Source organism: Penicillium soppii (genome assembly GCF_028829465.1).
Source record: "Penicillium soppii strain IBT 18220 chromosome Unknown utg000007l, whole genome shotgun sequence".
Lineage (NCBI taxonomy): Eukaryota > Fungi > Ascomycota > Eurotiomycetes > Eurotiales > Aspergillaceae > Penicillium > Penicillium soppii.
Window position 1 is genome coordinate 1940671 of NW_026643237.1, and position 23713 is coordinate 1964383.

At 48.7% G+C, this 23713-nt stretch overlaps 7 protein-coding genes across 7 annotated transcripts; 2 read left to right on the forward strand and 5 right to left on the reverse strand.

Moving 5' to 3' along the window:
- Nucleotides 1-2431: 2431 nt before the first annotated feature.
- hcsA (homocitrate synthase) lies at nucleotides 2432-4063 on the reverse strand (the record flags this gene model as incomplete). Its single annotated transcript, XM_057245524.1, has 5 exons — nucleotides 2432-3395; nucleotides 3453-3520; nucleotides 3587-3667; nucleotides 3732-3958; nucleotides 4009-4063. The coding sequence occupies 5 exons, from the start codon at nucleotides 4061-4063 to the stop codon at nucleotides 2432-2434; spliced, it is 1395 nt and encodes a 464-aa protein (XP_057093787.1).
- Nucleotides 4064-5258: 1195 nt separating this feature from the next.
- On the forward strand, nucleotides 5259-7164 carry N7529_009998 (sphinganine-1-phosphate aldolase DPL1; the record flags this gene model as incomplete). The annotated part of the gene is made up of 4 exons (XM_057245525.1): nucleotides 5259-5362; nucleotides 5423-5900; nucleotides 5966-6096; nucleotides 6153-7164. 4 exons carry the CDS (start codon nucleotides 5259-5261, stop codon nucleotides 7162-7164), a joined length of 1725 nt encoding a protein of 574 aa, XP_057093788.1.
- Nucleotides 7165-7590: 426 nt separating this feature from the next.
- N7529_009999 (mitochondrial 54S ribosomal protein uL30m) lies at nucleotides 7591-7872 on the reverse strand (the record flags this gene model as incomplete). The annotated part of the gene is made up of 1 exon (XM_057245526.1): nucleotides 7591-7872. The coding sequence occupies one exon, from the start codon at nucleotides 7870-7872 to the stop codon at nucleotides 7591-7593; it is 282 nt and encodes a 93-aa protein (XP_057093789.1).
- Nucleotides 7873-8330: 458 nt separating this feature from the next.
- On the forward strand, nucleotides 8331-10664 carry N7529_010000 (SNARE-binding exocyst subunit SEC6; the record flags this gene model as incomplete). Its single annotated transcript, XM_057245527.1, has 1 exon — nucleotides 8331-10664. One exon carries the CDS (start codon nucleotides 8331-8333, stop codon nucleotides 10662-10664), a length of 2334 nt encoding a protein of 777 aa, XP_057093790.1.
- A 573-nt stretch (nucleotides 10665-11237) lies between these two features.
- N7529_010001 (uncharacterized protein) lies at nucleotides 11238-12332 on the reverse strand (the record flags this gene model as incomplete). The annotated part of the gene is made up of 1 exon (XM_057245528.1): nucleotides 11238-12332. One exon carries the CDS (start codon nucleotides 12330-12332, stop codon nucleotides 11238-11240), a length of 1095 nt encoding a protein of 364 aa, XP_057093791.1.
- Nucleotides 12333-14326: 1994 nt separating this feature from the next.
- On the reverse strand, nucleotides 14327-15994 carry N7529_010002 (uncharacterized protein; the record flags this gene model as incomplete). The annotated part of the gene is made up of 2 exons (XM_057245529.1): nucleotides 14327-15779; nucleotides 15840-15994. The coding sequence occupies 2 exons, from the start codon at nucleotides 15992-15994 to the stop codon at nucleotides 14327-14329; spliced, it is 1608 nt and encodes a 535-aa protein (XP_057093792.1).
- Nucleotides 15995-16749: 755 nt separating this feature from the next.
- On the reverse strand, nucleotides 16750-23260 carry N7529_010003 (putative ubiquitin-protein ligase E3 component (UBR1); the record flags this gene model as incomplete). The annotated part of the gene is made up of 2 exons (XM_057245530.1): nucleotides 16750-17017; nucleotides 17079-23260. The coding sequence occupies 2 exons, from the start codon at nucleotides 23258-23260 to the stop codon at nucleotides 16750-16752; spliced, it is 6450 nt and encodes a 2149-aa protein (XP_057093793.1).
- Between the last annotated feature and the right edge of the window lie 453 nt (nucleotides 23261-23713).

Genomic DNA, 23713 nt, shown 5'->3' on the forward strand with positions numbered 1-23713 from the left:
TTTATTTCTACGGAGTATGTGAGAATGTTCTAGATTTGTTTTGTTCTGCTGTTTCTTTTTTTTTTCCGAAGAAAAACAAACATGATATTCAATATCTTCAAGAGGAAATTACCCCGTTTTGACTTGCATAAACCTCCTGACCCACAAATTTAACACTACAATGCCTAGTTAATGCCTATTATAGTATGGATGGAGTATGGAGTATGGAGTATAGGTTTTCAATAACACATATACATGCCAATAACTTCCATTCAATACTGAGCAGGTCTAATATACTAATTTTACTTTTAAAACGGCCTACAGGTGTAGTCATCCTGCCCGCCTGCTAGAGAAACTATGAATAAGTGGCATTAATCACCTGGGCAGCAAACAGACATTCAATCTAAAGATAATAGCTGTCTATGTGTCAAAACATAATGCGTACGTGACATCAAATTAAACAGACACTTAAAGCATACTGACACCCCTTTTGACTATATGCAGGCCCTGTTCAATGAGAGACTTCCGGCTAGCCAGAAGACTTCTCAGCTACCGTACAAAGGCATCAGCCTGTACCCCCTGCCGAGCGCAAAATCATCAAAATCACTAGATAATGTTCAGAAATATGGCTAACTTGGCCTTTGTCCTCTTGTTGAGCACTTGATGGCTCACCAATGGAAGTACCATATTGAAGCAAATTGGGTTCGAAATGCTGTGTTGGATTTGGAGGTGTGTTCATGAAGAGCAACCAAGGGATCGGTGAGTCATCACTCGGTGTAAATTTCTACAGTTCTGATCTATCTGGATGGCTATGTTATGTTGTACTAGCACCGGCGTGGAATATTCATTGTGGTGGGTATATATATATATGAACCTCTATGGGAGTCCATCGAGTTATTTCTCCTCAACGGGGGCACGCCACAACCCCCACCAACTGTGACATCGAGTGACTCGAACGAGTCTCAACCTGAAACGGGTATCGCTCCTTGAACGATCGATCTAGACTGGTCACCCCAACATTACTACAGTGTGTGACACAGCACCGGATGGCGTTGGACCTGCAAGTATGTTAGTGACATATTCTACGAGTCCAAAGTTGTAACATACGAAGCTCTTTGAATAGGTTATTGGCAAATATAGCTGCCGAAAGCATGCTGGACTGGTCTTATTTCAAGTGTGGATACTCCTACCTTGTGTCCTTGAATAAATGATCACTTTCGCAGCGCAACCTCCAGGGCTTGGAAGCCGTCCGCTACCCTGCTATTACCAGAAAACTTTTAGCCTACTTACGGCTTTTGCCGTAAACTTTCTAATGATGGAGTTCCGGAGAAGCCCACTTGTACACTCTCCTTTGATGATGAACAACGGTGCGCTCCATCGTCCTTCTTACATGATACATTAGGGCCAAAGGCCACCGAACAAGGCAGGCTATGACAGAATACACAGAGTTCAATATGACAAGACAAGCCTGGGTGAACTTAAAAAAAAACGAGATGACAGCAATCAAATTATATGGGCCAAGATGTCCGTTCACAACTCTAGTCCTGGAACCAATGATCGACTTGATAATCCGATAGCTCTTATCAAGCACAATTAATCATAACCGAACAATTATTACTGACTGAACAAAAAAGAAGATTTATAATGTAGTTAACATATAGCAGTCAACAGTAGAGCGATGATACTGATGTATCAAAAAAAAACAAAAAATGCTCACACTCGGAGTCGAACCGAGGATCTCATCATTACTAGTGATGCGCTTTACCACTAAGCCATGCGAGCTTGTTGAAGGGATGTCCTTTTATTGAAATAATAGGGGAAATTGAAAGAAATGGTATTCATCAGCATCGCAACTATGTCAGGTTGAGATACTTATATGTATATTAGTGTTCAATGCCGGTTGACCGGCGGATGCGGATATCTTCTTGTTGAGTCTGGATATTTATTTTATGCCTTGTATGATCTTCTAGCAACAAAGTGAACGATTGAGGATTGACAGTGACTTGTAGCAGCCACAGTAATTCAGCATCTGGGTGATTGTCTTATGCTTGATGACAGTTGATCGTTCACGGGGCGAGCAGTGACTCGGAGGTAGGCTAGGCAGGTGTCCTTCGGTCCTGATCAAGAGTTTGTTTTCCAGTCTTTTATTTTCACGCAATGTACTCTACAGTTGTTTACGGTCTACAATGTATAGAATTGGATGAAGATGAAGTCACTGTAGCTTCTTCTGCGCTTATATACAAATTAGAGAGAACTCTCTCCAAACACCAGTTCTTTTTGAGTCTCCAAAAAAAAAAGAAAAGGTAGACTTTTCAAACCCAAACATGGAAATTGTCCAAAATATAAAAAAAAACATCAAATCATCAATTATTCCGCGCTCGACATAGATCGGTGCGCGGAGCTAGATGCGGGAATCAGTCTGCGCAAGGATTTGTTTAATAGGGAAAATCGCTTATGCGTTGAGACCGGCGGCCTGGGCCGCAAGGAGCTCCTTCTCCTTGACGGCGAAGGCCTCCTGCTCCTCGGCAGTCAAGTCGAGAAGGGGCTTGTTCTCGCCGTGCTTGAGGTTACGGTGGTAAGCACGGATGATGCTGTCGGCATCATCGACGGCAATGGGACGGATGTCAGCCATGGCCTTGATCTTGGCAGTGCACTCCTTGTATTGAGCATCAGTCATCTCAAGCTTGAGCTGCTGAGCACGGGACTTGATGGCGTTCCAGCCAGTCAGACGAGAAGCGAAGTGAACGTAACGGGTCATGCCGAAGTCGGCGGGGTTGATGATCTCGTAAGTGCTGGGGTTATTGAGGATAGCCTTGGCGTGGATACCAGCCTTGTGGGTGAAGGCACAGAAACCGGTGATGTAGTTGTTGAAGGGGATGTTGACCTCAACGGCCTCGGCGACGAGGTCCTCGATCTCCTTTAGCTTCTCGAGGCGGTACTTGCCCTTGACGTACTCGGGGGCGGCGACCATCATACGGGCCATCAAACCACCGAGAGGGGTGATACCGTTGCGCTCACCGATTCCGAGAACGGAGGTATCGATGTGAGTGGCACCAGCCTCGAGGGCACAGTATGCGTTGGCAATGGCACAGCCGGTATCGTTGTGGAAGTGAGTCTCGATGTCACAGCTGACAACACCGCGCAGGACACGGACGAGCTCGTAGACCTGGCGGGGAGAGGCACAGCCAACGGTGTCGGCAATACCAACACGGTTAACGCCGACCTTGTCGACGGCGGAGTAGATGGACAGAAGGTCGACCAGGTCGGAACGGAAGGAGTCCTCACTGGAGAAACGGATCTCAATGCCCTTGGACTTGACGAACTCGATAACTTCAATGGCGGTGTTCTTGATATAGGTCATATCCTTGCCGTGGGAGTGCTCACGGAGGTAAGAGGAGGTACCAATGACAACATCGCTAGATACAGTCAGTTTGAATTCAAGTTTGACTTTGGGCAAAACACGGATAACTCACACTCCATCAACACCGGTCTCGACGGCAATGCGGGCATCGTCCATGTGGCAACGGATGTGAGTGAGGATCTAAGAATTGAATTAGATACCAATTCCCCAAATTTTGTCCTCGTGACCAGATAAAACCCAACGTACCTTGGCCTTCAGGCCGAGCTTGCAGATAGCCTCGCAATCAGCGCGAGATTGCTCAGAGGCGCAGGGAGATGTGAGCTCGATCTATTGGGGTCATATCCGTCAGTCTTTAAATATTCATTGCAATCTTCATTCTCCAATGACTCACGTAGTCGACACCGAAGTCATCGAGGGCCTTGGCGATCTCAATCTTCTTCTCGGTATCGAAGAAGGCGTTGGCGAACTGCTCACCCTCACGCAGAGTAGATTCAATAATCTGGAAGCGGGAGACATTGCTCAGGAAATCGGTGACGCCAACATTGTGGCCGTAAGGGTTGCGGGAGGCGGAGGGATGGGGGTTCTGGCGAGTTTCAATGCCAGTGAATCCGTCGTGGTCTGGAGAGGAATTAGTCAATATTTCATGATCAATGCTTGTCACCACATACTATCGCCATTGGCACCATTGGCACCATTGGTCTCGGGGTCGGCACCGGGACACATTGTGTGGTGGGGTTATATGTGTGTGTGGTGGGGTAGAAGTCGAGGTTTGAGGAATTGAGTAGGGAAAAGATGAAAGCTATGGATCAAGATACAAGATCCAAAATATGCAGATATTTATCTTTTTTAGAGGGGAAAAGAAAGAAGAGTCATAATCTCTATGTAGTGGGCGGTGTAATCCCTATTGCGTAGTAATCGACACTCGCTCGCTCGGCGGCAAAAAACCGAAAAATTTCATCTGCGGAGGTGGGGTTTTGGCCTTTTTGAGACTCTCACTGCACATATATATGCAATATACGCTTTTGATTTGTAGGTTTTTATGACCCAATGTATATCATTGCCCAATTCTTCATTTCCTAGTCCTGTATTTGCGAGAAAAAAAATTACCATACTTATGTGGCATTCCTCCCCATGAGCCCAGTTCTATACTACATTCATGCTTGCGGAGCAGAACCGACATCGGACTTGACCCGCAGGGTCTGACTCATGTATTCCCTGTGGACGTCGCCGAATTCCAAAATCAGTCTTCTTCAATTGATAATGACTTCTTCGGTGATTATTATGATCTCTTTGATAAGAGATCCATTGGATGAGATTATTAAGTCGATCATGAATTTCAGGGCTAGAGTTGTCCACTTGGTCCATATAATTTGATTGATGTCATCTGAATTTTTGGGTTTTAAGGGTTTGTCTCTACATACTCCGTACATAATCCAATCATTCCACATTTTACCGTTGAATCTTGTAATGCGGTCGTTGGCCACCTGGGCCATCTATATACGTTATACCAAACACATAGGTACATACCCATGTGCATATTTGGGTTGAAAAAAAAATTACCGACTTCTTCAGCGCCTTTTTTTAGTCTGACGTAATTGGTCCAGACTTCAAGGTTCCTTGAAGTTGTTTTGTTGTACTCGCAGATTTAGTATTGATGAAAAGTGGCAAAAAAATGGTTGGGAGACAGGCTATACGGAGTAATTAATTAGAAATCATATATGGATTAGTGTCTTCAAAGAGAAGCCAATTATACAAGATTAATATCACTACAATGCTACAGTACTATAGTCCCAAGCGACTTTCTTAATCATACGTACGGACACGGATTCATGTGGCAGCCGAGGCCCCGGTCATCTTCAAAGTCCCTACTAACGCAACCTCCTCATTGCCACTCCCCAGACCCCCCAAATCCCAGGCAATGAAGTCCTCCATACTACCGATCGCTTTGCAAAACAAGCTGGCAGGCTACAGTGGCTACAGCCGAGTCTCCAGCGCCCATTTATCAGCCCTGAATCTAGACCTGTAAGTTCATATTCCCCGCGGGATCCAACCCCAGACGCCGACGATCCTAACAACTCCTAGCCTCAAAAACATCCTATTTATCCTTTTCATCCTACGATACACCCGCAAAACCTTCTACTCCCTCCGCGGCTATGGCATCTTCGGCAGCATCCGCAACCTCTACATCTCCCTCCGGCTCTTCTGCTACGGTCTCTTCCTGCGCATGCCCGGCGTCCGCGGCCAGGTCGATAAGCAGGTCACCGAGGCTATTACGAAGCTGGAGGCGAAACTGGTGAAATCTGGACCGGATGTTACGCGCTATCTGACTTTGCCGAAGGATGGATGGTCTACGGAGCAGGTCCGCGCGGAGCTGGACAAGTTGGCTGCGCTTGAACATACGCGTTGGGAGGATGGGCGCGTGAGCGGCGCTGTTTACCATGGTGGCGAGGATTTATTGAAGTTGCAGGCTGAGGCTTTCGGCCAGTTTGGTGTTGCGAATCCGATTCATCCGGATGTTTTCCCGGGTGTGAGGAAGATGGAGGCCGAGGTTGTCGCTATGGTATGTTGTACTGACGGTTCCGGGTTTTGAGGTTTGTTTGAGAACAATGGCTGATTGTTTGGCAGGTTCTTGCTTTGTTCAATGGGGACTCTGGTGGTGCGGGTGTTACTACCAGTGGTGGCACGGAGTCTATTCTTATGGCTTGTTTTGCTGCGAGGCAAAGGGCTCGGGCGCTCGGTATTAAAAAGCCCGAAATGTGAGTTTCAATGGATGGTTTGGTCATTGGTGGCTTGGGCTGACGAGTATTTATAGGATCATTCCTGATACCGCACATGCTGCATTCATTAAGGCTTGCGACTACTTCAAGATTACGCTACACCGGGTGGAATGCCCAGAGCCCGAGTTCAAGGTTAACGTTGCCCATGTTCGCCGTTTTATTAACCCTAACACTATTCTACTTGTTGGATCTGCCCCCAATTTCCCCCACGGTATCGTTGACGATATCCCCAGTCTATCAAAACTGGCCGTCTATCATGATATTCCTCTCCACGTCGATTGCTGTCTGGGATCTTTTGTCGTTGCACTCCTCAAGAAGGCCGGCTTCCCTTCACCGTACGAAGAACAAGGTGGTTTCGACTTCCGCCAACCCGGTGTGACCAGCATCAGTGTCGATACTCACAAGTACGGATTTGCCCCCAAGGGTAACTCCGTCCTGCTTTACCGCAACGAGTCCTACCGCAAACACCAATACTTCATCTACCCTGACTGGTCCGGCGGTGTCTACGCTTCTCCCTCTATTGCGGGCTCGCGTCCTGGCGCTCTCATCGCCGGCTGCTGGGCCAGCTTGATGAACGTCGGCGAGAACGGCTACATCAAGAGTTGTACTGAGATTATCAACGCCGCGCGGAAATTTGAAACAGCTGTCCGAACAGACCCGACCATCTCCCTGCACATGGAGGTCATTGGAAACCCCATTGTTAGCGTTGTTGCCTTCCGCAGCAAGAATGGTGCCATTGACATCTATGATATTGCTGATGACTTGTCCGCCAAGGGATGGCACCTCAATGCCCTGCAGTCTCCCCCTGCTATTCACTGTGCCTTTACTATCCCCACTGCCAAGGCCGTCGACCAGCTCGTCGCCGATCTGACCGAGGTCATTGGCAAAGAGCTTGAGAAGGCCGAGCAGCGAAAGCGAGAGGGCAAATCATACGTGCTCAATCGTGGTGATACTTCCGCACTTTACGGTGTCGCCGGCAGCATCCCCGATAAGAGTATTGTCGGGAAGCTAGCAGAGGGCTTCTTGAACACTTTGTACAAAGCTTAAGTCTTGTGGGCATCCTCTTTTCTTCTTTGCACCTTGTTGATCCGAACTCTGCGCAGGGTCTCACCCTGATATCTTTAGCTGTCATTACCTGTAATATCGGCGCGGTGGCGTTATTATTATTTGTATGAATTGCACATGTTGATCCCCGTCATTCCAGTGATGAATGCATATAGTACAATTTGCAGGATATCAGCCCAAACCTGGGCGTAGAGTACATAGCTGAGATAGCCAAAGACAAAAAGAAAACAAAGCAACCCGCTCCATGCAAGGAAACCAAAACAGAGAAAAGAAGAGAACGCGGCCAGTTCATGCATCCAGGGAGTCTTTCATAGGACCATGACCCTAATCCTCGAAAGGAGGCGCCTAATTCCATGTTGCAGTGAATCACTGCCAATCCCGAGACACCACATAGCATCTGGTAACCAATTACCGGCGAAGATCACGCAATTGGTCTTCAATTCTCTTCTCAACATAGTATCCGGGATCAGGCTTGCGCTCAAGATGCACTTCCTGCTTCGTAAGGCTGAATTCGCATTCTTCAACCGCAACAAGCTCTTTGACTTTCATGACCTGACCCGCGACGGAGGGCGAGACGGGGTGGAAAACGGTCGCCATACGCTTTTTCAAACCAAGGGCTTTGAGGACATCTGTTGAGCGGCGGGGGAGTCCAATGGCCGAGCGGAGGAGGGTAATGCGGAAGAAGGGCATTTCGAGAGATTTTTGTGTTGAGCGGATGAGAGGTGGGCGTTCGATGATTTGAGGTGTCGGGTATCGTGGAAGTCGACCTGGATTGAGTGTAATGAAGGCGGCGCTGGATTGATACGATCTCAATTCATGAATGGGAATTGCACCAGATATCTGACTTGATACTTTGGGCGGAGAATTATCGCGGACTTGGAGGTCCCGCAAACTCAAGGCGGTGGGTCACGTGTGTGTTCTGCCAATGACAACAGTAATCTGATAGCGGGATATACTTGCTTCACCTCAATTCATTGAGGTTATGGACTGTGTCTTGCTTGGCCTGACTGTACCTGTGCCTTAATTTTCAGTGATTGCGCATTAATTCTACCGTTGCGTCTCATGCCCGCATTCTTGACACCTCACCCCTCGACCTAGCTTCGAACCATCCAGCTGCAACGACACGAGATCCCCACCCTACCGTGACAATGGCGCAGGCCAGCAATATAGACACCACGGTTGCCCTGCCGCGCCTGGAAGATCTACTGCGACATCCAGAAGATTTGGATAAGATCAGTGGCCTGAAGGCGGAATATCTCCGGAAGAAGACGGCTGTTGATCTGCAGCTGCGAGAAGGTCTACGAGACCAGCTTGAGGCAGTACAGCGCAGTATTGCTGCTTTGACAGAAGGACAGCGCCAAGTGTCCAAAACGAAAGATGAGCTCCAAGGCATCGACAAACTGTGCGCCGAGTCGCAGGATAGCGTGGAGGATTTCGCGCAGATTGATCAGCTTGCTCGGATCCAGCGACATTTCGATGCTACGCTCATGATGAAGCGCGGACTGGAAAATTTCGGTTCAGATCTTCAGGAAGTGGAGGATTTGCTCGAGGAGGATAAGGTGGATCTGGAGAATCAGCCTAACCTTCTCCGTGCCCATATGCAGATTTCGCGATTGCGAGATTTCCGGGATGAGGCTATGGACCAAATCGGCAAGGCTCAGGATCGGAGTAGCGAAGAGACGCTTGAAGAGTATTTCGAGGGGTTGGATTCTGTCATTGATACATTTGATGAACATCTCGGTATCGCTTGCGGCAACATTATTTACTTGGCGAAGGAAAACAGAGGCATGGTTGTGCGACTTGCTGTTGTTGTGATGAACGAGGAGAAGAATGATGATACAGTTAGAGCTTTGCAAGAAGCCCAGAAGGACCACAAAGATCTCGCGAGTCGGTTCAAGTCCATGAATATTGGCCCAAAGACTGTACGCGGATACAAAAGCAAATTCATTGAGGCCATCGAGGCTCGCGCCGATGGAATGTTCGAAGAGACTTACAGGAAATTTCTCAAAAGACCGACCAAGTTACCACAGTACTGCGAATGGTTTTTCGAGGATCTGGCCACGGTCAAGGAGTACATGCAAAATCTCGTCCCGAAAAAATGGAAAATTTTCAGAACATACACCGACATTTACCACCGCATGATGCACGACTTCCTGCTCGACATGATCGATGACACTGAGGAGCCGGTTCCATCCGACAATCTGCTCGAGATCATCCACTGGAGCGACATTTACTACAAAAAGATGGGGGATCTAGGCTGGACACAAGCAGATCTTCAGCCCAACATCCTAGACGATCGAGAGCCACAATTGGTCCAACGATGGCAGAGCGTCATCATCAATGCCGTGGAAGCATGGATGGAAAACGTCTTCAACAAAGACAAGAATTCTCTCGTCGAACGCGCCGCAGACGCCCTGGACACTGATGCAGAAGGCCATTTCCGCACCAAAGGACTGGCCGACATGTGGCGCATGCTTCACGAGCAAGTTGCGGTATCAGGTGGTACATCTCGCAGAATCAACACCAACGGTGAAGATGACGGTAGCGTCAAACTTCAAGCCAACCGCACCGATCTAGTAGAGGGTGTAATCGACGCCATGTTCCGCGTTCTGAAGAACCAACAAAGCGCATGGCAAACACTAGTCGACGAAGAGTGCACGAAATACCATACCGGTAGCGCAGATCAAGAAGGCGTACAACTGCTGCAGGACTGGATGATCGGTATAGCCAACGACCAGATCTCGTGTATCGACGACAACGAAGAAACAGGTGCGTTTGGTTATTTGACGCGGTTCAAGAATGAGTTCCTTCCATTTGTCACACCTAAGTACATGGCTTCCACGGCGAACATTGAGCTAGAGGCACTGCGCGACGGATATGTCGATTTGAGCACGCACTGCCTGGCGCAGTTTGTGAGCATTGTTTTCACAGTGGATTTGGATACTGTGCTACCTGACATCTTCACGTCAAGGTGGTATGGCGAGTACGCCATGAAACGCATTACATCCACTTTCGAAGACTACATGGCAGATTACACACCGGTGCTACACCCGTCGCTTGTAGAGATTTTGGTTGAGGAGCTATCCGATGAGCTGCTCGTGCGATACCTTTCAGCTGTGCGGAACAAGGGCGTCAAATTCCGACGTCATGTCGATCCATTCACCGAGAAATTCAAGGACGACGTCCTTACTGTCTTTGCGTTCTTTGAAAATTACCCCGATTCGTTCGAGGGGACCATCAAGCAGAAGTGGAGGTTGGTTGAACGGCTTGTTCAGCTTCTCGATACGGATAAGGGTCCTGCGCTCGTGGAAGTGTACGAGTCTTTCAAGATCGAGTATTGGGATCTGCAACTCTCTTGGGTTGAGGCTGTGCTGCGTACTCGTGATGACTTCGAGCGTAGCATGATTACTTCTATCAAGGCCAAGGCTGCTGGACTGTCTGTTGAACGTGGGATGGAAACTATCATGAGCAGGGTTAGATGATTTGGTGATTTGAAACGAACGTCTTCACGGATATCACATCTGGTCACTCATATCTACGTACCGAGGATGGGGCGAAGTGAATCTGCTAGGCGCAAGTATCTGTCGTCCGAGCTCCTCCTTATCGACGCTCCATCTTCTTGATATGGAATTTGTGTCTATGCACGCGCCGCCTGTCAAGGTAGTTTCACCGGCCATCTTGCGGTTGCCGCCATGGAAGACATATCGTGGGTCCTTGTTTGGTCAAAACCGAGGCCGAGTTATACACAGATGACGATCATCCATCAATAGTATCCCAAGCAGGCTTGGGATCTTACTTAATACCACAAGCAATGAAACAATGAAAGCACATTTTCTGAACAACTTATTGAATGGAGATGTTGCCCAAGAATTATTCTTAAATACATGCATGCTCTGTAGCCTCCAACCATGATTCTTTGTTCTTTCAATGAGTATTAGTTGTATTGAATTTCGCTTGCCAGTGAAGAGCGTGCATCTGTTGATGACAGAATTTCTTGGAGTAAGATTTTGACTACAGGTGTTACACTGGTAATTTATTGACGACATATGAGACAGCTATGTAGAACTCATACTCCGCTGTGCAACGGCCAGATATTCCTCACCAAGACGCTCACTCAAGCCGTTATCGTCGATGGCACCGGGGTGTAATTTTTTAGCACCCATCTCGCAGATGCAGATGGTATCTAGGGGGATATCTCTCGCCCATATATAAGAGTGGCGGGATGCTTGTGGGACCGAAGTGGCCAAGGATGAATTGTCAGTGGATTGAGCAACCAAATTGCGAGCATCGAATGTGATGCGTTTGGATGAGTTCTTGTGTGTTGAATTTTTGTTGCGATTGCTTTGTCGTCCACGGACGTATATCGTGTTGACAAGTGTTGCATGCAAGAGAAGTGGTCGAGTCTTTGGATTTCGTGTCATTGCCACTGTGTATGGGTCCAGCTTCTTTAGTGACTGCTGATGGGGAGGTGCATCATGTAAAAGGGGGATAGACTGAGGGTTTGGTGGAGTTCCCTGGGTAGACTCTTTGGAGAAATCTCGCTCTTTTGGCTTCTTATCGCCATCAATTTGAATCAACCCTGCCTCGATGAATTTGTCACGCAGCATCACACAGAAAGGATACAACCGACCGGTGGGATCAACTGGGGAAGCATGCAAGACAGTTGCGGATTTCTCCCGCGGTAGAGCATGCAAAGACTCCAGGGAAATAGTAAAAGGTGGCTGTGAAGTAGAAGCCATGTTTGTTTGGGAATGTTGTGAGATGGATGATGGTCTTGATTGGCCGCCGTTGGGTCGCGAGTTGGTGGCAACTCGCTCGGCCTCAGCCATGAGACCTGCTAAGTCGAGAGACTGGAGCAAAGAGGAAGCTTGTTGCAAGCGATCTTCTGTATGAAGGCTCATCACCCCAATCGTGAGATGGAGTGTCCCCAGTGGACGAAAGGCTTTGCCGGGAATGCCCAAGCCGGATGGTTTTGTCTGGTCACAAGTTCTAGGGTCTGACACATGGGCAGTTTTGAATTTGGAAACAGAATCCTCTAACTGGGGGATAGACGTAGAATTGATCAGAGGCAGACAAAGAAAATGAGTCAAAGGTGGTTTTTTTCCTGGACGTAGTTTTTGGAGGCTCGATGTGCCTTTGGTGTCTGTCATGATGTGCCTCAATTGGTACTTATGAGTATAAGATAAAAGCGCGAAGACGTTTCTAGCGCGGAAACTTCCACTTCTCCAAAAAGATCTCATGAGTTCAGTCGCAGCTGTGGCGAGCGCAGTTGTGGCGAGAAGGAAGTGAAAAGGCAAGTCACAAACGCAAGTGGGCACGGACCTGACCTTTGAAAAGGATCCACAACCTTGTGTTAACATCAACATCATCATCATCATCAACATCAGCACTTACTTGAAGTATGAAATACAGCTATAAAAGAACTAGGTCGAGCAAAATAATATTGAAAGTGAGTAATTTTTATTTTTTTATTTTGTGATAAAAAGACTCTTGAACGACTGACATGGGAATCGACCACAAGCTTGGGAATATCATGCAACTGGTAATGATTAGTACTATTTCATTTCGGTTTCGTCAAAGGAACACTCACATGTCCCTCACTCTAGCGATTGATATAGCCGGGCTAATCGTATAGAATCGAGAGTTTGAAAGGCCCTAAAAGCAGCGGAGAAAAGGCTCTGCTGTCAGCCAAAGGACTGGTGAGGTTTTCAACTCGTTCACGATCAAGGCAGTGACCCAAAAGGTCGAATACACCGCAGTGAATTCAATCGCTGGAGTTCTCACCTGGTTGTAAACTGGAAGATAGAGCTCTGCGAATTTGTAACTGGGTTGGAATTCATTGAGTTTTTTGGATTCCTAAAAAGAAACAACGAGAAAAAGGGTCTGCTGTCAGCCAATGGACTGGTGAGGCAACTCGTCGGGCACAATCAAATATAGGCCGCAGGCCGAGAATACAAAAGTGGAATCGCTAGAATTGCAGACTCACATGGACATGTTGGACAATTTTCAGGAGCCTTCGGATGCAACAGATGGACCTGCGTTTTGTGTCTGGTAATGGTCAGCGATATCACAGGAGTAAGTACAGAAGGAGTGCCACCATATGTACATACATACATATGTACACAAGGTGACATGATACCACGGGGACATCAAGGCATCAAGGTAAAAAGACATAAGGGCACGATGATATAAAAACATGAAGTGAGGGCAGATGATGAGATGGAAGGAAGAAGAAGGAATTTGAAAAAGGAAGCGGAAAACAAGACAGCATGAAAGCTGGGAAGAGACGCGATGAGACGCGTGAGAGAAAAGTTGGCAAGAAAAACAGTGGAAGTATACACACCAAAAAAAGGGCAATAGCCAGTCGCGTCAATCGACGTAACGTGCCATGCAGCTACCTACTAAGAGGATTGCTATCTAGATGTGTCGTATCGACATGGGAAGAAAGCAAGTGATGAAGAGAAAGTATTCATGCTGATGGAACCGAAGAAAAACAGTCTGCATCCGTTTGGAGGGGATGGAGAATTGACAACGAAGTGGATGGGGCAGACGAGAGGGAGATGAAAAAGCGAAGGAGAAAAGAAGAGGAGTTGTGGCGAGAAGGAAGTGTTTATAGGGCAGGAGAGGGGCTCTGTCTAAGTTGGGCAGCAGAGCACTTCTATTGTTCTGTGAGCTCAATGGAAAGTACTAGCACCTCACCCACCATGTTTAAATTTCCGACACCGGGATAAGTCGCGGAGAGTCGAGTTGATCCACGGAAGGATATAAACTAAGGCTAAAATTGATAGCATTAGACCTACTTGGGCAGCGGGCATCATGTGTGGTCCGTTCAGCAGTATATCATATGACTTTAGTTGGAAAGGTCGGGATTTGAGAGCACTACATGCTATGTATGTACGTATGTATATATGAATGAATCGATTCGATATAATTTCAAAGCGATTACACATAGTCATACTGCAAGTTGTAGGATACAAGAGATGCCAAAGATGACCAGAGAAACATAAGCTGGTCCGGTGGCCCCAGGGCTTGATAAGCCACAGTAAAGAAGCAGATATACATAGTATGGTAGGATATAAATTAGCATCGACCACAGTAAATACAGGGAAACCATGATTGAGCGAGCAACAACAACAGCAAATGTTCATGAGGCGTCCTTCTTGCGGCCCTCAACGACACGCATAACATCTGAAGCACTGTTCTTGTCACCCTTCTTCTTCTTAGGACCACGCTTCCTCTTTTGCCCACCTCGTTTGTCATCATCAAAGTCAAGCAGAGGGCCCTGATCTTCCTCGGCCCCGTCTTCGTTGCGACTTCCTCCGAAGCCCATGTCCATATCGGCAGCGTCCATCGCGTCACGTCGACGAACCTCCTCCATAAACTGTTTCTGTCGAAGAGTTGGGCCGTCAATGCCCTCGCCCGAGGTAGACTTTGGCGCGAGATCTGCAGCGTGCTTTAGGGCTGCAAGGATTGCAGGATCTTCAAATGGCTTTAGGAATTTCTTGGGCTTCTCTTCTGCTGTCGTGCTAGTTCCGAAGTAGTTTCTTGGTTTAGCGGGTGCTATTTCGCCAACAGGCTTGTTCTCTTCTTCGCTGACAGAAGCTTTCTTGGGTTTTTGGATAGTCGAGTCTACCACTTCGCCGTCTTCATCAGATGATGAGCCGTCGTCCTCAATTCCGGCAAGAGGGTTGTAATCATCTCCAGCGCCGGCAAAGATATCTTCATCCTCGTCTTCGGGTACCGCTTGCATGGCAGCACGGGCGGATATCTCAGTGGGAACTTCCATACCCAGAGGTTTAGCGTTTTTATCGGGCATAAGCAGGTCGCCAGCAGCAGATGCAGGCTCTTGGACTGGCGGATTGGGTTTCTTGAGCTTGCTCATGCGTTTGGTGTTTCCCTCTGCATCAGTGATGATAATCACCTCCCGTATTTGTCCGTTCTTGTCCGTCTCCTCGAACCGCTCCGTTTTGGGCTTTCCGTCGCCCAACTTCTTGAACTTTGTGCCAAGTATCGACTTCGGTGTAGCGCGCCTTGCCTCCAACATTTCCTTCAGGTAGTCATTGCGACTCTTTGGCTTTGCAGCCGGTGGTGGCATAATCCCTTGTTTCTTTTCTTTGTGTTGCTTCGGAGCAGCAGCTAGCTCTTCAAGCCAGTTCTTCTGGTCCTCTTTTGTCAAGTGCTCGAATGCCTCGTCTGCATCTTCTTCCTGAGGGGGCGGTTCGGGGTGTTCGGCCGGTTGTGACACATCTTCTCCGGCTCTGATCCTTTGCACAAGTTTCATGTCGAGTCCTTTCACCATATGAGTGCTTTCTAGATCACCTCCTACTCCTAGGGCGTCAACCCGTCTGTCGAATTCATCTTGAGTAATCTCTTTCGAGGTGACCATGGCGGCCAGCGCCTTAATCTGCGTCTCGAGTTCCCTACTCTTTGCGTCATCGCTCTGTGAGTTCCTCAACTTCGCGCGATCCTGGTAATTGGTCGGCAATACACTGCCTTTGGGTGCTGCAGATGACCTGAATCGCTTGGAGGGTCGGCCCTCAGCTTCACGGTTTTTGTCTGCGAGCTGTTGCTGAAAGTCCACATTTGACACGGAGCGTCTGTATCGGCCATAATGTTAGCTTAGATGAGAAGAAATTCCTCCTGGAAAAGATACGCACGGCGTCATTTGGATGCTGGGCCGGATTCGCGATCCAAGTGCCCTACCCGGGGTTGCGCCACCGGTGGATACATTGCCACCGGGAGCTGCACCTTGATCCTTGGACCTTGAAGATGCCTGGTCGGCAAGCAGGCGCCGAAATTGCTCGTTATTCATGGCTGCAAGCTTAAATAGCTTAGGATTGAGGTTTAAAAAAGCTCACTGTCAAAAGGTGAAGATCCCTGGGCCGGCTTGGCACTGATAAGATAAGCCCCACATGCTTAAACGTTTGCCCTAAGAAATCATACCTACGTAGGTGTCTACATATATATCTTTAACAGGAACGGATATCGATCCTTAGAATCGAAGACAGAAAAGGTTGTGAGCCCTGATGCAGGGGCAAATGTAGTCCCTTCTTAACTACGGTGAGTTTTAAGCGACCGCCCTGGAGCCCTTCACGTCAACTCTTTCATCTTTTTGTTTGGACACAACATGAATATGTATGCTTTTGCTAAATCTTGCTCTGATATCTTTTTCAATACATATCTTACTCCTTTCAAAATTTACCAGGTCTGTAAACTAGGAATCCCTTCCAGGGCTTCAGTGTGCTCTTCGTCTTGTTTCCCTCTGCAAACATTCTTTAAACAGCTAGAAATTATTCTACGTAGTGATACCATGGCAAAATAGCTAGGACAAGATGAGACTAAGTCGAGCTTATTTAACTTGGTATTTGAATCATAACTACCTTGATAAATAATTCGTGAGAAGCGTGTGGATACAACAACAATCCATAAGAATGCAAGACGAAAGGAGACGACCAAATCAATTAAACACAATCATCGTCCCCAATTCGCTCAAAAAAAAACAACAAAACGCAGATCTAATGTGCACGCGCATCAATCGCAAAAACGGAAAGTTTCTTTTGGTGTTCATTAGATAGTCTCCCAACCGCCATTGTTAATCTCCGATTCCAGCTTACGACTGATCGTAGCAGGGATGGAGTGAGACAGCCAAACATCGCGCAGGAGCCTGTCGTACCGTTTCTGGTTGAGGATGAGTTGACGGTTACGGCGGAGACCGGGGTCGACTTCGCCGTGGCGGTCGAGGTAGGGCGCGTAGTGCCAGGATCCGTTTGTGTTGTGGAGGTAGAGGACGGTGCACTTGCGAATATTGATGAATAGACCGATGTTCTTGCCGCATCTGTGATAGAGAGAGAAAAAGTTAGTATAGTACGATGACATGCTGGATGAGGTGGAAGTACTTTTGAAGATGCTGGTTACAGCCACCGAGCTTGTTTGTCATACAGCAAACAGCCTGCGAGCAGAAAATTTCTCCACAGAACAGACAAATGCTGGGGTCGCTGAGCTCCTTCTTGGAGTTCGGGCAACGGCGACGGTTTGCTTCTTCGATCAGGTTATCGAAGTACTTGGGCAGACCGACAAGCTCGAAGATGGCAGGGTGGGACAGACTGGGCCAGAGTCGGTGGTCTTCGAAGCGGATACCTGAGCGCGAGGCATTCCAGTGGAAGATCCACCCCGAAATGACCGCATCGAAGGGACTGTTGCTCTTGCGTGCAGGCTTGACAGACATGAGGATCTCGTCGATGGAAGGCAGGTGGAGGGCCTTGGTGAGTCGCTCAAGCTCGGTTGACTCGATGTCGAAACCGGTGTTAGGGAACTCCACGCCGTGCTGAACGTGGAGAAGAATAACTGCCTTGCGCAGGAAAGCCAAGCCGTAGCTCATGACAAGTCGACGCACAGCAGCAATAATCCCGGCCGTCGCAGTTTCCTCTCCATCTTTGACGTAACCACTCTCGGCGGGGAAGGAAGAACCTTCAGCGCGGCCGACGGAGTTGGCCTTTAGTTCAGCGACAATAGAGTCAAAGAACTGTTTCGTTACTCCAAATTGCTCTTCAGAAAGATTGTTGGCCTGCGAAACATGGTCCTCTGGGTGATTCACAAGCTCCTCCTTCAAGCCCAGTGGCCAAAGAACAAAAGTAACAGCAACCTTGACAATTTCAGCCACGAAGCACATGTGCACCAGGTGACGGATATCGATGTGAAGAACGGGAAGCAAAGACAATGAAGACTCCGCGAGGAAGACAAAAGTATCAACTGCGAGCAGGGGCTCAATATTGCGAACATCGTTGAGCAACGGCGTCCCACTCAAGCAAGGGTGACCGGCAAGCAGCTGGCAGATTTTCTGTCGGTGCATCTCATGGAACTCGTTGGTTGGGCGAGTCTTAGATGTTGAAGTTGAGTGAAGACATCCAACAGCAGCATATGTCAACGCAGTCTCCGACAGAACGCGTAAATGCGTTAATGTCAGCGGGGGAATCTTATCCAGCAATGTAGAGCCAGGCTCGGACTCGACACCACGCTGCGCGATCTCCACAGCAGCGATGCTGAAACCGAAGCTTCGAATCAAAGAATCGGTATGCACAAGGTCATCGCTGTTATTCGCTTCGGTAGTGTTGTTGAATGACGAGGTGACATGATTAGTATTCAAAGTCTTCTTGAGACGCCTGTAGATCTGGAGCAACTCTGACATGGAACTATCCGAGGGACTTGACAACTGTTGAAGAGGGCTGGATGGCGAGAGATCTTCGGTAGGAGGGAAGATTCCTGGCATGGGCATGCGCGCAGATGTAATGTACTGCGCAGCCGCGCTTGCCGGGAAAGCCGACGCCATCAGCTGATCAATCTTGGTGGAAAGCGGTGGAACCAAAGACTTGGAGAGATAATCAATGAACAGGTCAGTGTATGGCTGAGAATAGGCCTTTTCTTTCTCCATCAAGACTGGGAAGTTTTGCTGTTGGTTCAAGGCATGTTTCAGGCCTAAATCGATCCACTGATCAAACGAGTCGGCAGGACCAAGCGGGAGAAGAGGAGACTCCTCCTTGCCCTTCCAAGTGATGGGAAGGAATGCGTTTCCAAGAGCCTTGCAGAGTGGACAGACGAACTCTTTGAGGGTTGTGTTCTCGGGGTGCTGGCGTGCAATTTGTTGAGTGTGGCGTCTTTGCGTTGCTCCATAGTATTGCTCAAAGCAGGAGTAATGCATGATGTGTCCACAGCCTGTAGTCACGGGTCCACGAAGGGTGCTCTTGGGGTTGAATCCTTTGCTCAGCCCAATCTTCTCGCTAATTACCTCACCACCAGAAGAGTCCAGACGCTTGATCGTAGTGTGGTTCTCTCCAGCAACACCAAATGGCCGCATTTCCTCAGCAGATCGATCCAAACTCGAGGGTGTTCTGAGCACCTCACGAATTCTATCAGAATCCCTGATATCAGTCTGACGTAGGATTGTGCTATCTTGAACCAGCGCAAATGTACCATATAGTCTAGAGTCATTGGTCTCTTCCTGACAGAGGATACAAGTCCCACTTGGATATTTCCATGTTTTTTTCTCTGGGGTAGCATCCGCGTCGGACTCCATATCACTGAAGTCTTCCTCGCCCCAATCAATGTTACCCTGTTGGGTCAAGAATTGTTGCTGCTGAGCTTGGAACTGGGCCATGACCTTGGCCTGTCTCTCGAGTGCCTGCTTCTTTTTGGTCTCCCTATCATTGTCCGCATCGATTGCAGGCGAGTTGGTGTCGATTCGATCGAAGGGGAACCTGAGAGACGCAGTTGCAGAAGAGTAGGTACGAGGACGCTTTTGCCACAGACGTTTTAGAATGTGACGAATCTTAGGACCAGAAGCTGAGAATTCGGTCGTGACGGAAATTCTCTCTAGCAACCCGACGATGGTCAAATTGCCTGCCTTGATCTCTCGTGCTTTGGACAAAGCGTTCCAGTTGAACGAGTTAGAGTGATCTTCTACCATATCAGTCTCTTCAGAGTCATCTTCCAAAACAGCAGCCAGAATAAGATGCAGAATCACTTGGAGGAAAGTCTCAACGCGGGTGGGTGGAATGCTTGGTGTGCACTCTTTTGAAGAAATGACATATTCCAGACATTGGTGCACAATCTGTGCAAACAGCATAGTGCCAGCAAACCGAGGGAGATTAGAGAACACGCCGGAGCTGATGGGCCGGAGCTTAGGCTCGAAGACAATATCAGAGGCATTCTTGCCTGTCTTCTTTGCCATCCACTCCTTGTAGATGTTTTCTGCCTCATCTCTTTGGTTCTTAGTGTAGTGCGCACTGTAGGGATCGATAAGGTCTAGATGTTCCGGCTTCAGTTCGAAAGTGCCAGAGTCACTCAAGCCCTCAGGAGGACGGAAGTTCGCAACATCTTCCAACACGTCTTGGAACATGTCAGATTCTAGAAGCTTGTCACTCAGACGGGTCGAGAGATCGGAGAAGGAGAGCGGCTTGAAACAGAGGACGTGAGCGATGTCACGCTTGATGTTCTCGTGTGTTAAGTGAGTACTATCGTCGATGGCCGTCAAAGATGTCCGGTCGGTCAACAAAATGACCAATAAGTGGACGAACTCCTCTGCTACGTCCACGATCTGGGTGTCTTCATACCCAGGACGAGGCATGTAGTTACGAGCCATCCACTCAACCATGCCAAACCTATGGGCAATGGAGGCAAGAACCCTGCTAGGATCGCAAGTCACCAGAGCTGTCTGGAGAAGGAATATGTCTCTGTAGTAGGCAAAGTCACGAGAGGAGACCCCGCGGTACTGGGACATCTGATGACGAAGACTGAGACCATTGCGAACCCACATTCCGGCCTTCATCTGTGCTAGCCATGCGCAAACTCTGAGCGGATAGTCGAACATGGCAAGAAGCAGATCTTCCGGCCCGAGGGCAAGCAGAACATCATCAACGCTGCTAGAGTTGGCAGCCTTGGCAGCTTCGATCTTGCCCTTTGCGTTGATGGCAGCATCGAAAAGAACACTGCGCAATGTGTCGCTACTGATATTTCGCCCGCACTCAACAAGCCAAGACAAAGTGTAGTGAAGCGCATGGTGGAAACTGATCGATCCACGCTCGACCACGAACTCAACTACACGGTGACAAGGGACTTGGCCGGCGGTGCCGACTTCGAAATCGAAAGGTGGCAGCAGCTTGAAGCGAAGCTCCTCCTTGATTTCTGCCTGATCGAACCGCTTGCGTTCGAGACCAGCGGAATGAATAATCGCGGTGCTGGTTGTTGTTTTAATCGCTCGAAGTAGATTCACGCCATCGTCAATTTCAGGGTTGCGGAAAGCCTCGCAGAATTGACGGCACAGCCGGTTGATCTCCCGCATGAGAATAGAGGCACTGATCCAAGCGTCTGTTTCGTACTCGACGTGTTCGCCAACAGCGCGGACGTTGGGGCAAATGCCTTGTGACAATTTGACGAGATCGAGGAACTGAGGAAGATATTGGTCTTCAGTCCGTACACGATGTTGGACATATTCGGATTGAAGAAGGTATCGAAGGTCGAGGAAGAAGTGGTAGAGACGTCTGTTGGTGACTGAGCCAGCATCAAACGCCAATGTGGCATTGGGGTCAACGGCTGAGGGTTCACCCACTTGTCTCGTTGTTAAAAATGTATACAGGATTGACATCACCTTTGTCAAAAAGTTTCCTCGTAAAACAATCTCTTCGGTGATGGAAGGTGTTGTAAGAAGCTGCAATGACAAATTGACAATGGAGTGGTCCGGCTCGCGGTCTGCAACAAGATACAATTGGGCCAGGGCTGTGTACAGCGCAGACAAACGCAGACCCATAATGCGCTTGAACTGGGGGACATTGACAACAGTGCTAATGTAGAGATCACGCAGATCAGTTCGTGTTTTCTTCCACAGGCGCAAGTCATAAAGCACTAGCCAGTCCAGGCGGGTACGTTGCCACAAATCTTCGTAAGGAGGCACCTTCTCACCCGCTGAAGGCATAGGTGGCCGCACTTTCCAGTGATTCTCTGTGAGGGATGGTCTCTGCCTGCTGTAGGTAGGGCCAGGGGTTTTGGGGATAGAGATGTAGCCAGGAGGACCAGATTCGGGTGCAGGACTCCGAGATGCAGACTGTTCGCGTTCGGCTGAGGCCCGGTTTGCGGACTGAGCGGGCGCTGGGCGAGGAGGAGGTGGCGGCTGGCCATTCAGACTGGCGAGAATGCGCTCGGCTAAGGCAAGCTCATCTTCTGCACCCTCCAGGTCCATCTCATCGTCATCGTCTTGACCATCCTGTTCGGCTTGCAGACGGGTGAGTTCCATTTCCATTTCGTCGTCATCCTCGTCGTCGGCGTCATGAGCCTCAACATAATCTTCATCCTCATCCTCCTCTTGATCAATCACGTCGTCTTCTTCTAGAAGATCGTCATCATCGGTGGTCAAAATGACTTGACCATGCGTAGGAAGATTGATCAACAGGGTGCGACCTGGTAGGTTCTCAGTCTTCTGGTGATCGTCGATACCCTGCATGCCGATATCTTCATTGTAGCCACCGCTGCCTTTTTCCCACGGGGCAAGCATCTCTTCACAAATAATTTGTCGGAAGATCTCGTTGTCCTCAAGAATTTCACAGCCGGCAATATCAGCCAACCATTCCACTATCGTAGCACACATCTGCTCGCGGAAAGTATCCCGCGAAGAACGCACCGTCACAGTAACCTTGATATCTTCGATAATTTTTGAAACATTCAACAGCCTATCGAGGTCCTTGGAGTACTTGATCACACTGCGGCCAAAGTCGTTCGTTTCATGAGCCCGCGCAACACCAAAGCTATCTCTCTCACGACAAGCACGGGTAACCTGATGAGAAACATCACGCATAGTATGCTTTTCGTCATTCCATAGCATGACCGAAAACTCAGGCTCTTCCTCTGCTTCATCGCCGTCGCCATAATGTTCAGGCCGCAGCCGAGACTCGACTTCATCCTGTCGAATGCCCTCCACAGTCTTGGGCAAGCGCAATTGTTCCGGAGAGCAAGAAATGACATCACAGAAATAGTTGAGCGCACGTGAGATGGTCAAGCGAATTGAGGCCACAAGATCAGAAGGCAATTCTCGCTGTGCTCGCTCTTTTCCCTTGGCGTTGCCGCTATCAGTATGGATGGCACAGAAAAGTGGAAGCCTCCATGCTTCGTCATCACCGCAATCACAGCAGCCGCAGTTCCCGGAGGATAGCGAAATTTGATATTGGTGACCTGTGTGGTCGGAAGAATCGAAGCATCGACTACACAGTACGCAGGTATCGTCCGCAGCGCATGTTACGCATCGATATGTGGCCTCACCAGCTCGGAAGATATGGCCGCAACGCTTGCCTCGTGCTGCCTCGCTATATTCGGCTCCCTCCCGGGCACCCTGTGCTTCTGCCAGCTTCCATAGTCCTGCTGGGGTGCCTTCTGGGAACAGTTGCTGCAGGAGTTCATTGTTGTGCCCCACGAGCGATCGGAACAGCAACTCTAGTAGGTCTCTTTCGGCCGCAGGGCCATAACGGTAACTGTGTTTCTTAGGCAAGCGCAGGAGACCATCGCCGAGGAGCTTCGAGCATTCCTCGAGCATAAGCATGGCTTGGTTGGTCGGTCCGAGTCTCGTGTGGTCGCTCGGCGTCCACTGGGTGATATAAGGTACCGTTCGCGACAATGCGCTAAAGATAACCTCAGGTAGGAGTCGTTCGATATAGGATTTTCTTCACGGATATGCAGTCGGTAGGGAAATTTTCGAAGGAAGGGAAGCCCGTCAGGTCGAATCGGTTAACGTGCTCACGCTGATCACAATAGTTGGTGGGGGGAAGAAAGGATGAGAGGCAGTGGACCGATGCAGGCGGATCAGCGACACGGTGAAGTCATATGCGATTCAAAAATTGAATTGAATGTGGAGCTCAAGAGCGGAATTTCAAAGACACGAAGGGAAATCAAGTCAAAATGGATATATGTAGAGAGCGCAGTACGAAAGATCAATTTTTTTGCTATGACGATGAAACCCTTGTGTAAACGCCACACGCCACGGCCTAATGATCAC